Source organism: Lagenorhynchus albirostris, chromosome 16 (assembly GCF_949774975.1).
Source record: "Lagenorhynchus albirostris chromosome 16, mLagAlb1.1, whole genome shotgun sequence".
Classification (NCBI taxonomy): domain Eukaryota; kingdom Metazoa; phylum Chordata; class Mammalia; order Artiodactyla; family Delphinidae; genus Lagenorhynchus; species Lagenorhynchus albirostris.
Window position 1 is genome coordinate 79,775,502 of NC_083110.1, and position 14,497 is coordinate 79,789,998.

Sequence of the window (14,497 nt, forward strand, 5' to 3'; positions counted from 1 at the left end):
ACCAGGGAACCGGGGCTTGGGGCTTGAACGTCGGGCTGAGACAGGTGGGCAGTGGAGGCCCTCGGCGGGTTTCTCAGCAGTAAGCAGGGGCCTGTGCTTTAGGAAGTGAGCTCTCGCTCGCTCTCCAGAAGGAGAGAATGGGGAGCTGGAGGCACGGACGCTGGCGGCAGGGAGACTGTTCTTCTCGCAGATTGCAGCGTGAGGGCCAGCACGAGGGTGGGCGCGAGCAGGCCAAGAGGAAGACCCAGCCTGGCGAGAGACGTCTGTCCTGCTGGCCTCTTCCCAGGGTCTGCGCGTCCTGGCACTCGGCCAGGCACGGGCCCGGAGGCACTGATTCCCCCCCAACCCCGCGCCCTGCGCTCCATCATCACGCACTGGCCTGGGGCTGGCTGGCCTGTCCCTAGCGAAGCCCAGGCAGCTTGGCTGGGGCCCGGGCTGGAGGGCGGGGCTGCCGGTTGAGATGGAAGTGACAGGCCGTGGGGAGCTCAGCTGGGGCAGGGGTGGGAGGCCAGGCGGCAGGCGGGGCAGCCCTAGCGGCCGCCACCAACACTAATTGGTTCCGCCCAAAAAAGCACCAGATTTTTGCATCTATGTTCATCAGTGATATTGGCCTGTAGTTTTCTTTCTTTGTGACATCCTTGTCTGGTTTTGGTATCGTGGTGATGGTGGCCTCGTAGATTGAGTTTGGGAGTGTTCCTCCCTCTGCTATATTTTGCAAGAGTTTGAGAAGGATAGGTGTTAGCTCTTCTCTAAATGTTTGATAGAATTCGCCTGTGAAGCCATCTGGTCCTGGGCTTTTGTTTGTTGGAAGATTTTTAATCAGTTTCAATTTCAGTGCTTGTGATTGGTCTGTTCATATTTTCTATTTCTTCCTGATTCAGTCTTGGCAGGTTGTGCATACAATGGAATATCACTCAGCCATAAAAAGAAATGAAATTGAGCTATTTGTAATGAGGTGGATAGACCTAGAGTCTGTCATACAGAGTGAAGAAAGTCAGAAAGAGAAAGACAAATACCGTATGCTAACACATATATATGGAATTTAAGAAAAAAAAATGTCATGAAGAACCTAGGGGTAAGACAGGAATAAAGACACAGACCTACTAGAGAATGAAGTTGGGGATATAGGGAGGGGGAAGTGTGAGCTGTGACAAAGTGAGAGAGTGGCATGGACATATATACACTACCAAATGTAAGGTAGATAGCTAGTGGGAAGCAGCCGCATAGCACAGGAAGATCAGCTCGGTGCTTTGTGACCACCTAGAGGGGTGGGATAGGGAGGGTGGGAGGGAGGGAGATGTAAGAGGGAAGAGATTTGGGAACATATGTATATGTATAACTGATTTACTTTGTTATAAAGCAGAAACTAACACACCATTGTAAAGCAATTATACCCCAATAAAGATGAAAAAAAAAGCACCGGACGAGGCTCCACACACACTTTCGGGTCGGGGAGAGGAGAGGGGTTTTCTTTTGTTTTCCAGGGAGCTGGGATGGGGCTGGGGAGGGCCAGCCTTCTGTGTGTGAATCCTGCCCTGGCCTTCCTCTCTCACCGGAAAGGGGAGGAACAGGGGGTTCCTGGGCAGGGACACGGCCCCGGGGGGGGGGCGGGGGGGGAGGGTGGCTGCACCGGAGGTGTCCCCACGCTCTGGGCAACTGCTGCGGCAGGACCTGGCCCTAGAAGAGGAGGCTGACCTGGAGCCCCGTGTCCCCTGGGACCAGCTGTCCCCTGGGACCAGGCTTCTGGGGGCTCATTTATAAACATGAGACACAACGAGCCCAGTGCAGAAGCGGTGGGACTCAGAAGACGCCCCCAGCTCCCCCATCAGTGATCCTGTTGCTACGTTACTTGACATTTTCCCTCCATCTTTCTCTACAGAAAGATCCTACTGCATTTTTCTGTCTCTGTGACTCAGAGCTGGCCTGCTTCTGTGTCTTGATTTTCACCGTTTCGGATGAAATCATTTCTCAATAGAGTTCCCTTTTTCTTCATCGCTTAACACTTCTGTTGTGGTCTCCCTGGCTTCAACATCCTGACTTGACGTTGCGAAATGTAGCTGCGCTGGCATCTCATGATCTGATGGGAGGGAGGGGACGGCACCCGCCATGTAGACGGGAGGCCGAGGGCGTGGAAACAGTGCACACACTGAGCCCTCTGGGGGCCTGAGAAACAGCCCTCGGGTCCCCGAGTGAGAGTTTGTCAAAGTGAGAATCTCTGGAGGGTCCCTAGGAGGCCAAGACTGTCCCGAACCAGGACCTTCAGGGCTTGGTTTCTCCTCGGGGTCCCTTCCGAGTCACCCGGGCCCGGGCCGTGGAGGGGATGTTGTCTGGTGGGTGTCATCACACAAGCTCTGGGCACTGGTGAATACCAGCTGACTCTTGTTTTATAAGATTATTAGTGACTCGACAGCTGTGGCCTGTGGGCAGTTTCCAGGGTAAACGGCTTGCTGACCCCAGGGCCTCTCCCGTGGCTGTGGAGCCGGTGTCTCCCCCTTAGGCAGGCCTCATGCCTTCAGGTCCTCCTTGTAGGAGGACAACCTGGGATCAGGGGCCGGAGGCCCCATCCCCACCCTGTCCTGTGGCCCTTTGGTAGTGCGGGGGGAGGGAAGGCAAAGGAAGGGCCTCTCCGTGACCGCGCGCCTGCTCTGCAAATTCCCACGTCGGGCTCCTCCCGGCTGGAGAAAAATTAGGAATGTTCAGCTGACCACAGGCTCGTGACTCTCCCACAGAGGACGGGTGGGATTGGAATTTAGTTCGTCCTTAGTGCTGGGCAGGAAAAACGACCCGCTGAGTGTGACAGGTAGTGTTTGGGGAGCACGTGGTCCTCCAGGGCTTAGGGCGGCCCCTCCCAGGTGAGACCACTTCTGCTCTGGTCCCCGGCTCTGCAGGGAGCAACTCAGCCAGACGGTTCGGTCGATGTGTGGGGTTAGCGAGTGGATGAGTGAATGAGACATGAACTGGAAATGGTCCGATCCTGGTCTCAGCCCTGCCATTCATCAGCTGTGTGGCCTCAGTTTCCCCATTGATAAGATGGAAACACAATTCCCCAACTGAGGACTGTTTCACGGGAAGCTGGTGTGTGTGAGGCCTTGTGGCCATGGCCAAGGAGGGGGCAACGAGGTGCTCCAAAGTCCCCACAGACCTATTGTTTCTGTTCAATTGTTCCACGCAGGAGAAGTGCTATCAGTACTGGCCGGACCAGGGCTGCTGGACCTACGGAAGCATCCGGGTGTGTGTGGAGGATTGCGTGGTCCTGGTGGATTATACCATCCGGAAGTTCTGCATTCAGTCCGTAAGCACGTTACATCCTGGACTTTTCTGGAGAAGCAGGGTAGGGAGTAAATACCCATCTACGTTTATAATAGGAAGCACTTTGCCCGCGGCTCTCACGAGTGGAGGATGAGGCTGGAGGAAGTGCTGGGCGGGGATGTGGGACGGTCGTTAGTGGGCCCAGGCGGTGAGTCTGCAGGGCAGATGGCAGACAGGTGCACGTGGGCCTTGAGTCAGTGCCGGATGTTCCTGGCTCCCAGGGACCTTTCTGGGTGGAGGAAGTCGAGTCATTGGGGGGGGCCATGGGGGTCCCCACTCAGTGACACAGTGTCATTTCACACGCTGGAATGGTGAGGTGAGGTTTTTTTAGCAGTTTCAAAATTATATCTGAAACACCTCATTAGTTTTCCCACTGATTTCCTGCTAATCCTTCCTTCCCAGAAAGGATTTAAGGCAGTCTTCAATAGATACCTGTATGCAAGGCAGATGGAGTAGAGGTTTAAGAGATTAAAAAAACCCAGAAAAGACAGAAGGTCGTGTCGTCAGGAATCGAAGGTAGAGTGAGGGGTGTAGTTAGATTACAAAATAAGAGTCCGAGGTTCCGAGAAACCACAGCAAAAAAGGAAAGAGGATGAGCTTCATCGTTCTTACTATCCCCGGCCTGCTTGCCTCCCCAAAACACACACACACACACACACACACACACAGCTTCCCAGTACACCTTATGGCTTTGGGCAGAGAACCAAACCTGGGTTCTGGGTAATAAAATCTGAGAGAGGCTTTGAGGCATGGGGTGGAGGGGTCTCCCGAGGGTAGGCCAACCACATCTTTTCCCCGAAAATTAAGACGCTTATGAGAGTGAAAGCTTCTGCTGTTGGTAGTTACACAGGCATAAAAGCTAAGCCCCCTGGGATGCAGCCACCCTGCTTCCCAGCGGGGTCCATGAGCCCTGGGGCCATCTGTAGGGATGTATCTGGCTGTCTGGGGCCTGGCCTGGCCTGGTCCTGGGACAGGTGACCGTGGGTCCTGCTCTGCTGCCCCTGCTGCCATGGTGCTGTGTCCAGAGCCGGCAGTGAGAATCAGGGTCTCTCACTCTGGGGTGTCCAGCCTTCACTGATGGGCCCCTCCCTGCACCCGTACCCGTGGCTGCCCACGCCTGGATGGCAGAGGGGGACCCCAAGCGAGCATTCTCAGAGCGTGATGCTGGGGAGGCGCAGGGGCCGCGCCACCGGCTCACGCCTCCGTGCATCCCCGCAGCAGCTCCCCGACGGCTGCAAAGCCCCTCGGCTCGTCTACCAGCTGCACTTCACCAGCTGGCCCGACTTCGGAGTGCCTTTCACCCCCATCGGGATGCTCAAATTCCTGAAAAAAGTGAGGACACTCAACCCCACGCACGCCGGGCCCGTCGTGGTCCACTGTAGGTACGTGCGGGGCGGGGGCCACGGGGCGGGCCCTCCGGGGAGGACTCAGGCCCTCACGGGAAAATCACCAGGGGATGGAGAGCCAGGTGGGCAGAGGGGCAGCAGGGGCGATGCGAAGGCACCTCCCAGACACCGGTGCAGCTCAGAGAATCCCTCAGGGCAAGAGCTGGAGGGATGTTCCCCATCCGGGGCGGGGGAGCCCTTTCCTCAGTGCCACCGGGGGAGAAAGCCTAATGTTGGGACCACACAGAGCCGAGAGGCCCAGGTTGGTGGTGGGGATGGAACTCTGCCATTCACCCCCCGGGGACCCTCAGGTCACCTCCAGGAACAGAGTTGGAAACCGCGCTTCTATAGGGGGTCCACCTGACCTCTCTCAGCAGAGGTCTCCGCGTCTGTGACGGGGAGGACAGCCTCGGAGGGGCTGCGGTTACAGCCGCAGCAACGAAGGTGATGGAAGAGCAGGTTATGAAGTGATTGCTTCTCCCAGAGCATGTTCCCCTCTGCCTCTGCATACCGGGACGTCCTCTGGTTGTTCTCACGCTGAGCTCTTATTTGCTCTGAGCTCCCCAAGCCATAGCGTCAGGGCTCAAATCCACCCCCTCTGTAGCTCATGACTAAATGCAGTTCGGCTTCGAACACGAAAATCACGGTCATGAGAAGGCCTTGGACTTCTGGGGGGCCGGCTGGCGTGTGCATGTGTTGTTTTTTAAGACAAAGGCACAAAGATGAGAACGTTCCCCAGCCATGCTTCTCATTCTTTGGTGGATGCACGGTCAGAACCCGAAGGTGCTGGCCAGATCTTTTCTCTGCCCCAGCCCAGGGGCTTCTGCTGTGCCCCTCATTGCCTAGGCTGGGAGGTTTGGGGGTCGCTGGGGCGGGGGGGAGCGCCTGGCATCCTGGCCGGGGATGGAATCCTGGATCTGCACCTGGGAGCTGAGCAACTACACATCAGGTGACACCTGTAAGAGTCCCGTTACCTGGCCCTGCACGCTCCTCCCAGCAGCTGCACTGGAGGGGGTGGGACATGGTCGAGCCCCGCTTGGCCCCCTCGAGGCGGCAGCCCCTGTTCTCAGACGCCCTGGAAGCCAGGGTCTGCATGCCATTTCTGCTGAACACCCGTGTGGCAGGTTCGGAGCACCTGTGTCACTAGGTGCAGGTGCCTTTGGCCCCTGGCAGGGCTGTGATGCTCAGAACGGCCCTGTCTTTAACAGCTGGAAACCCAGTGTCCAGTCAGCGTGACACCCAGTGAGCAGGGCCCTTCCTCCTCAAGCCTGGACAGCCGGGCCACAGGCCTGGGTTCCCGCACGGGGATTTCTGAGAAGCCCCGCAGAGATGCGGGCCCGCGTAGCCGAATCGGTGGGGTCGACGCCGGCGGCTTGTCATCGGGTGGAGAGTTTGAAGGGCCCTCCGCTGGAGCAGCGGCTGGCAGGGAGCTATGTGCTCAGTTCCCGTCAGCTGCAGGAGGCCACCGGCTGTGCTCTGCAGGGCAGGGGATGAAGAAGCAGCCTCTGTGTGGCATCAGGGGCGGCTGCGGGCAGCTGTTCAGTGCTGTTCTCTTCTGATGCCTCTGGGTCCACCGTGCGTGTGAAAACTCAGTATGCGGCCCTCCCCTGCTCCCCTCTCCCTCACCACAGGTGCCCCGGGCAGGTGCATTTGCCCTTCATCTTGGTTTCCATCCTCGGTTCCCCTGTGGCTGTGAATCTCAGCCTTTGCCATTGAACACAGAAGTAGTCTCTCGGGGTAATGCTTTATTTCCGTGCCGCCAGTGCAGGTCCTGGCCCTCCCTGCTGCTCTGTGCTCTGCTCTGCCCCCGCGTTTTTGTGTGCGTGGAAGGGAAGCCGTTCTCTGGGGGTCTGCTTCCCCGCAGAGCTGAGTTCCCCTGCAGGCAGTTGGGTGGTCTGGGTGCTGCCTGCAGGGGGTCACGTGGTGACAGCAGTTCCCACCAGGAGTTCAGGCCAGCCAGAGTCCCCCCTGGAACGGGGAAGAGGCTCCCATGGGCTGGCAGCCTCCGGTCTCGGGGGGGGCGGACCAGACCTCCTCATTCCTCCACGTTCATCTTCTCACGGGGTCTCCTGGGGCTCCAGTATGTGCATCGCCTGGGGGTGGGAGGTTTCTCGATTTCCTTCTCTCTCCCACACTCACCCTCAACGTCTCCCCCTTAATCCCTTAAAAGAACCCACTGCCTGCCTGCGGTCCCTGTACAAACAGCAGGGAGGGTCTCTAGCTAGGGCTGTGAGCTCTGCACCAGCATCCAGGGCCCAGGAGGGAAAGAGCGCCGGCCCAGGGCCTTTCCTCTTGGAACCGTCGCTTTCCCCGCTCCCAGGTGCTCCCCTGCCCTCTGCCCCGCGTGCACCTGGGCCTCCCGGGCTCTCGCAGCCTCCAGTCCTCTGTTTCCTGGTCCTTACCGCTGCCCTGTTGGGTGGGGCGCCTTTAACTGGCCCTGCACCTGATGGTTTTCTCTTACTTTGCGTTTGTGAAGAACCAAGGCTCCCGAAGGGGCCTCTCCTGTCTCGCCCGCTTCCCCTCCCCTCGGTGTGATGAGCGGGGAGTCCTTCCAAGGGCGAGGGGCTTCACTGTCTGTCCTAGCACCATTCTGGAGACTAATGGTCTGGAAAGAGCGGTACCACCCTCCCCGCAAAAAGAGGAACAGGGTGGGGGACTTCGTTCATTAAGTTGTGAGCCTTTTCGTTTAAAACGTCACTTGGGCTGCAGAGGCCAGAGGGGGAAAGCCCCGTTCGGCCAACTAACCCGACAGACACCTGGGCCGCCACGTGCAATTCTGGTCGATGCCGCACATATGAGTCTGGGCCATTAGGGTTTTATTCGTCCAGCGGATGTTGGCTGAGCCCGTTTGTGTGCCCCCTGAGCCCTGGGTGTTGGGGAGACACATATGGACGGCCTGCACTGGCTGGTGGGCGTCTAGATGAGACAGGTGGGGTGGTGGTGGGGAAGATGTCCGGAGACTGCTGCGGGGACAGCGCTGGGAGGGAAGGAAACCCGAACCCAGGAATGGAATCGGGCAGCTTCCTGAGGCGGGAGACCTCTCCGTGGAGCCCCTAAGGACCAGCTGGCCCCAGCCAGCCCGGAGGTGAGGGCTAGGATCCCAGACAGAGCCCCCACTTGCATGACCTTGGCTCCAGGGCCAGCAGACCTGGCCTGGGGTTCTCCACTCTTATGAAGAGCCTGGAAAAACCATATCAAGCATGACAATAAAAAATCCAGTTACACAAGTGATAAGGAGAAGATGACATTTGGTAATAGAGGAAAAATTACCTGTACAACTCACCCGAGGCTTAGGACACAATTTCCAGGCAGAGGGAGAGATTTGACGTCTTTTCACTAAGATTGTGGTGCCCTCTGGTGGCCGCGCGTGGATTTGCTCCTTATTAACCGAGGAAAGTTTGCGTTCAGGGATGAAGTGGAAGTCTCTGTGGAGGGCGGGGTGTCCTCCGGTCCAGACTGCAGGCGTGTTCCGAGGCCCCGTCATTCATTTCGGGGAAATGTGACTCATGACTTGGCGTCTTTCTTTCTCCCCAAGCGCGGGCGTGGGCCGGACGGGCACCTTCATAGTGATCGATGCCATGATGGACATGATACACGCCGAGCAGAAGGTGGACGTCTTTGATTTTGTGTCCAGAATCCGCAATCAGCGGCCTCAGATGGTTCAGACGGACGTGAGTAATAACCCTCCTCGGGCCCAGCTGCCCGTCCTGGTGTGAGCTTCGCACAGCAAACCCAGACGCCCCAGGATGTGTGCCCTCTCCCCAAGATGGTGCGTGCAGAGTGGTGCCCGGCGGGGAGAACGTCCTCAGTGACGCCCGCTCTCACGCTGTCAAGGCCACAGATGCTCGCTATAAATGGCCATTAATCTGACTCTGCCCCCAAACCCCTTCCCTTTACACAAAGAAAAGAGAAGGGCCCCCTTGGAGCCCACCTGCGTCTCCCCGCAGATGCAGTACACGTTCATCTACCAAGCCTTACTGGAGTACTACCTCTACGGGGACACCGAGCTGGACGTGTCCTCCCTGGAGAAGCACCTGCAGACGCTGCACGGCGCCACCACCCACTTCGACCAGGCCGGGCTGGAGGAGGAGTTCCGGGTAGGTGCCGACTTAAGGGCCACCTCTTACACGAAGCTGCTTTCAGTTGCTTCCCCCCACGATTGACCCCAGAAAACGCAGGGGAGCCGTCCTGCCCGTGACTTCCGAGGGAGGAGTACTGGGGACTTTCAGAGCTTAGCAACCACCTGTGCAGGGGGGCGTGTCGTGCATACACTTTTATTTCCCAAGACTCAGGAAGTGTCTGGAGAAGCAGACAGCTGTTTCCATTGAGCAGGTGCCCTTGACGGTAGAGCTGTTAGAGGCTGAGGGGTCTCTCGGGAATGTCCGGGTTTTCACTGCGTGGCTGTGTCCTCTTGGCCGCAGAAGCTGACAAATGTCCGGATCATGAAGGAGAACATGAGGACAGGCAACCTGCCGGCCAACATGAAGAAGGCCAGGGTCATCCAGATCATCCCGTGTAAGGCAGCCCGGGCCGCGGAGGGGAAGCCCTCGAGGCAGGCGTGATCGGGCTGGTACCCTCTGGCTTCAGTTGATAAGAAGTCATTGCCCACCCACCCCTGTAAACCAGGGGTCAAGGGCAGGACGCCCTCTGGGAGCTCTGTCAAGTGTGGGGAAGGCACGAGTGACCCAGACAGTCCTGTGGGTGTCAGGCGGGCAGCTTGTGACCTGGAATTGGAGGCAGGAGGGGAGGACTTCCTGGAAGCGGTGAGATTCTGGCCTGACTCTGCCTCCTGCTTCTGCATGTCATCCAGTTCTACCGCAAGCCTGGGCAGAGGCATGGAGCCCCACGTACACAGAGCAGGGGTCCTGGCCCAGGATGTGTAGCAGGACCAAACTCAGCTGAGACCTTCCAGGAAGGGGCCTGGGGACGGGCGAACCATGGGCAGGGTGGCATCGGGCACTGGGCTGCCCGGGGTCTGGGGGCCTGCAGGAGCATCAGAGGAACCTGGGGGGAAGGGGAGGGCACCCACCTTGAGGGGAAGAGGATGCCTCATCCAGACGTCCCCTCCACCTCCCCGCCCGGGCTCAAGCTCGGGCAGGAGCGGGTCTCACGTGGACCTGCCCAGGCAGGCAGTGTGTGGGCTGAGAAAGTCCTCTTCAGCCTCCGACCCTATAGGGTCTTTGCGGCTGTGATGTCCCGGGCCGGCTATCCCGGGTTGCCTGCCTGGTCACCCTCCTTTTACTCTTTAAATTTACTTTAATGCTTACGTTTTGGTAGGAATTACCTCAATTATGACAAAGGAGAACGATAAGTGGATTACTTTAGAACTTCCCTGGTAAAAGACAGCTTCCTGGGCCACTTGAATTAACCTATTTTAGAAAGTAAACCTTCCTTTGAGTTGACTTTTTTTTAGTGATTTTATCCATAAGTTTTATGTCTCGAAAGCTCCTAGCAGCATGTTCAAGTTTGCAAGGGAGGATGGGGTTGGTTCTGACCCAGGGGACACACTGCTTTGCAGATGACTTCAACCGCGTCATCCTTTCCATGAAAAGGGGCCAGGAGTACACGGATTACATCAACGCGTCCTTTATAGACGTAAGTGCAGCGGCCCGGCCCTGCTTGCGTGCCTGGAGAGGACGCATGCTCTCTTCATCTGTAATCACAGAGACTCTTGATCAACTTGCTTTCACAATCAGAAAGGATGGACACGCCCACAGAAATCCAAACCATTTCATTAGCAGACACTTGCTTAAAGAAAATGAATAAGGAACTTTGGAAATAGAGGATGTAGGTGTGCTGCTAAATAATTTGCTATTTTTCCATTCTGCTTTTTTTTTTGATTTATTTATTTATTTTTGGCTGTGTTGGGTCTTCATTGCTGCACGTGGGCTTTCTCTAGTTGCGGTGAGTGGGAGCTACTCTTCATTGCGGTGCGCGGGCTTCTCATTGCAGTGGCTTCTCTTGTTGCGGAGCATGGGCTCTAGGTGCATGGGCTTCAGTAGTTGTGGCTTGCGGGCTTGGTATTTGTGGCTCGCGGGCTCTAGAGCGCAGGCTCGGTAGTTGTGGCGCATGGGCTTAGTTGCTCCGCGGCATGTGGGATCTTCCCGGCCCAGGGCTCAAACCCGTGTCCCCTGCATTGGCAGGCGGATTCTTAACCACTGCGCCACCAGGGAAGCCCTCCATTCTGCTTTTAATACATAGTGACTTCCCTTTTCCCTCTCTGTTGCACACCACCCTCTATCCGTGCTTGCACGCGCTTTCTCTCGCATGTGCTGTGCGTGGACAGCACGGTTGTGTTCAGGCCCAGTCTTAGGCTGCTTCGTGCATAGCAGAGTTGGCTGATGAATGGGCAGGAGAGAGCACAGCAGCCCAGTCTGTGCAAGGATTTTTGTTTGCAGATGAGAATGCTGTGCCAGGGGTCACTTGGGCCCGAGGGGAGGACCTGGGACTTGAACCCGCTTCCTCTAACTCCATGCCCAGGCTCGCTGCCCCACTGCGATGCTAACTTAGCTGTGACACATACTGACATGTTAGAATCAAAGCCAGCCCAAGCAAGGGGTTCATGATACCCATTCAGAGGTGACCTGGGGCTGAAGGGGGGCTGTCTAGCTTGGGCATCTTGACCTGTCTTCTGAGCGTGAGCCAGCTGGTGCTTGGCTCAGGCCCTGGAAGCCTGGAGAATACTGTCCCTCATCCGGCCCTGGGCTGTCCTATACTCACATGTCCCACGGTGGAAATGGGTTGGAAGGCAGTCGGACTTTAACCTCTGCTCCCATTTGAAGGGCTACCGGCAGAAGGACTACTTCATCGCCACCCAGGGGCCCCTGGCGCACACAGTGGAGGACTTCTGGAGGATGGTCTGGGAGCGGGAGTGCCATACGATCGTGATGCTGACCGAGGTCCAGGAGAGAGAGCAGGTCAGGGCGCCGCCCAGCCCACCTGTGGGGCCGTTAACACACACCAGGTGCAGCCCACCTGATGTGACTACCTGTCCCTTGTGAATGTCTCACCCGCTGTCATCTGTGAGGCCAGGCCACAACTACTGAGGAGGGGGAGAGGCTGGAAATGGAAAAGGTTTTATTTCATCAGCATGCCCACCACAAGTTAATCGTAACTACCCACTGGCTTTATTCTTAGCCTACATTTTATTTAACCTGCCTTGAAATTCTGCCATCTTGGGTTTGCCACAAATACAAATTTGGTCACAACCTGTTGAAGAAAAAGACATTTATTCACTTTTTTTTTGGAACAGAAAGACATAGGTATTGATATATGTACCTAATTAGTCTAGTTCTGGTAAAACTGAATGAGTTAAACATTTCATTTTTCCCAAAGATCCATGCATGGCCTTCTTGTTTTGTGTTTTTTTTTTTTTGTTTCTTTTTTTCGGTACGCGGGCCTCTCACTGTTGCGGCCTCTCCCGTTGCGGAGCACAGGCTCCGGACGCGCAGGCTCAGCGGCCATGGCTCACGGGCCCAACCGCTCCACGGCATGTGGGATCCTCCCGGACTGGGGCACGAACCCGCGTCCCCTGCATCGGCAGGCGGACTCACAACCACTGCGCCACCAGGGTAGCCCCAGCCTTCTTGTTTTTATTTAATAACGTAATAAACAGTCACAAACCCACCATCCAGCTGAAAAACCAAACTTTTGCCAATAATGTACATTTTTCCAGATTCTCCCAAGAGGTAACCACTGTCCTGAATTTGTGTTTTTTGATTTCTTTGCTTTTTTTTTTTTTTTGCTGTACGCGGGCCTCTCACTGCTGTGGCCTCTCCCGTTGCGGAGCACAGGCTCCGGACGCACAGACTCAGCAGTCATGGCTCACGGGCCCAGCCGCTCTGCGGCATGTGGGATCTTCCCGGACCAGGGCATGAACCTGTGTCCCCTGCATCAGCAGGCGGACTCTCAACCACTGCGCCACCAGGGAAGTCCAGATTTCTTTGCTTTTTAAAACCAGTTTTGTTGGGATATAATTCACATACCATACAATTCATCTTTCTAAAGGATACAATTCAGTGGTTTCTAGTATATTCAGAGTTGTGCAGCATCACTAATTCCAGATCATTTTCATCACCCCAAAAAGAAACCCCATACCCACAAAAAAATCACTTACCCACTTCCTCCCCGCAGTCCCTGCAACGACAAATCTACTTTCTGACTCCATGGATTTGCCTCTTCTGGACATTTCATATAAGTGGAATCATACACGTCTTTTGTGATTGAGCTCTTCCATTTAGTGTAAATGTCGTCAGGGTTCATCCGCGAATCAGTTCCCCACTCTTTTTTACTTTTTATTGTATAGATATACCACATTTTGTTTATTCATTCATTAGTTGATGGATATTTGCGTTGTTTTCACTCGGGCTGTTATGAATAATGTTTTGAACGTTCATGGACAGGTTTTTACATGAATGTTAACTTTTAATTTCTCTTAGGTAGATACCTAGGGGTGGAATTGCTGGGCCATATCATGACTATATTGCAAACTCATATCACTTAACATTTGGAGGAACTGCCAGACTGCTTTCCGAGCAGCTGCCCCGTTTTGCATTCCCACCAACAATGCACAAGGGTTCCATTTTCTCGCCATCCTCATCAACACTTATCATTATCTTTTCAATTAAAGCCACCCTAGGAGATGTGTTCTTAGCTTTTTAAAAAATCTTTTGATATCACGTGTGTGTGTTCCTAAAGAAACAACTGTTTAGTTTTGTCTGCTTTTGAACTTTATTCAAAAGTTGAGTTGGGGGCTTCCCTGTTGGCGCAGTGGTTGAGAGTCTGCCTGCCTGTGCAGGGGACACGGGTTCGTGCCCCGGTCCGGGAAGATCCCACATGCCACGGAGCGGCTGGGCCCGTGAGCCATGGCCACTGAGCCTGCGCATCTGGAGCTTGTGCTCCGCAACGGGAGAGGCCACAACAGTGAGAGGCCTGCGTACCGCAAAAAAAAAAAAAAAAAAAGAAAGTTGAGTTGGTTTTTCCACTCAAAATTATGCATTTGATATTCTCCTATGTTGCTGCCTATAACTATGGCTCATTCATCATTATTTCCTTATACTCCACAACACAAACTGTACATCCTGCATCCATTGACTTTGCCCCTTCTCCTGTCATGGGCATTTGGGTTGATTCCATTCTGTTGTTTTACAAACAGTGCTGCGGGTACTGTCTTGTACATGTCTCATGATGCACAAGGAATAGTAGGTTCCAAAGAGACAAAATGCTGCATTGGAGAGTGTGTGTGACAGTTTGAATTTGTAAGACACTTCCTAATGGCTTTCCAAAGTGGTTGTGGTTTCCAAAGTGGTCAGTGGGGAATATCACTCATCGACATCCCTAGGGTTGTCTGATGTCCTCATTTTTGTTAATTAAATAGGTATAAACATCATCTCTTTGTGTCCTTGATTTGCACCTCTCTGATCCCTGTGAGGTCAGGAATCACTATGCATATTTATAGAGGACATGTTTTGTCTTGTGCAAAGTGCCTGTTCATGCCTTTCACTCATTTTTTTAGTGGGTGGTTTGCCCTTTTCTTATTGATTTATAGGATTTCTTTACATATTCTTGGTACTGATCCCTTGTTGGTTTTACGTATTGCAAATATTTCATCCCAGTTGATGGTCTGTCTTTTCATTCTCTTGATATTTTTGGGTGATGCAGTTAATTTTATTATAATCTGATGTTGCAATCTGCTGTATCATGGTTGGTTTGCTCTTTGGGGCTCTTGTTTGTTAAATCTGTCCCCCAAAATGAAAAGGTATTTTCTTCTCCTAAGGCTTTCACAGTTTTATTTTTGACGTTGA

At 54.7% G+C, this 14,497-nt stretch overlaps 1 protein-coding gene across 3 annotated transcripts in view; it reads left to right on the forward strand.

The window, feature by feature from the left end:
• The window catches only part of PTPRE (protein tyrosine phosphatase receptor type E), a 45,746-nt gene that overhangs the window by 23,323 nt on the left and 7,926 nt on the right, over window positions 1–14,497 (forward strand). For all 3 annotated transcript variants that reach the window (XM_060125623.1, XM_060125626.1, XM_060125624.1), the window contains 7 exons: window positions 3,173–3,292; window positions 4,528–4,691; window positions 8,230–8,365; window positions 8,642–8,791; window positions 9,116–9,209; window positions 10,213–10,289; window positions 11,477–11,611. In XM_060125623.1, coding sequence (XP_059981606.1) covers window positions 3,173–3,292; window positions 4,528–4,691; window positions 8,230–8,365; window positions 8,642–8,791; window positions 9,116–9,209; window positions 10,213–10,289; window positions 11,477–11,611 — 876 coding nt within the window. The remainder of the gene's footprint in view (window positions 1–3,172; window positions 3,293–4,527; window positions 4,692–8,229; window positions 8,366–8,641; window positions 8,792–9,115; window positions 9,210–10,212; window positions 10,290–11,476; window positions 11,612–14,497) is intronic.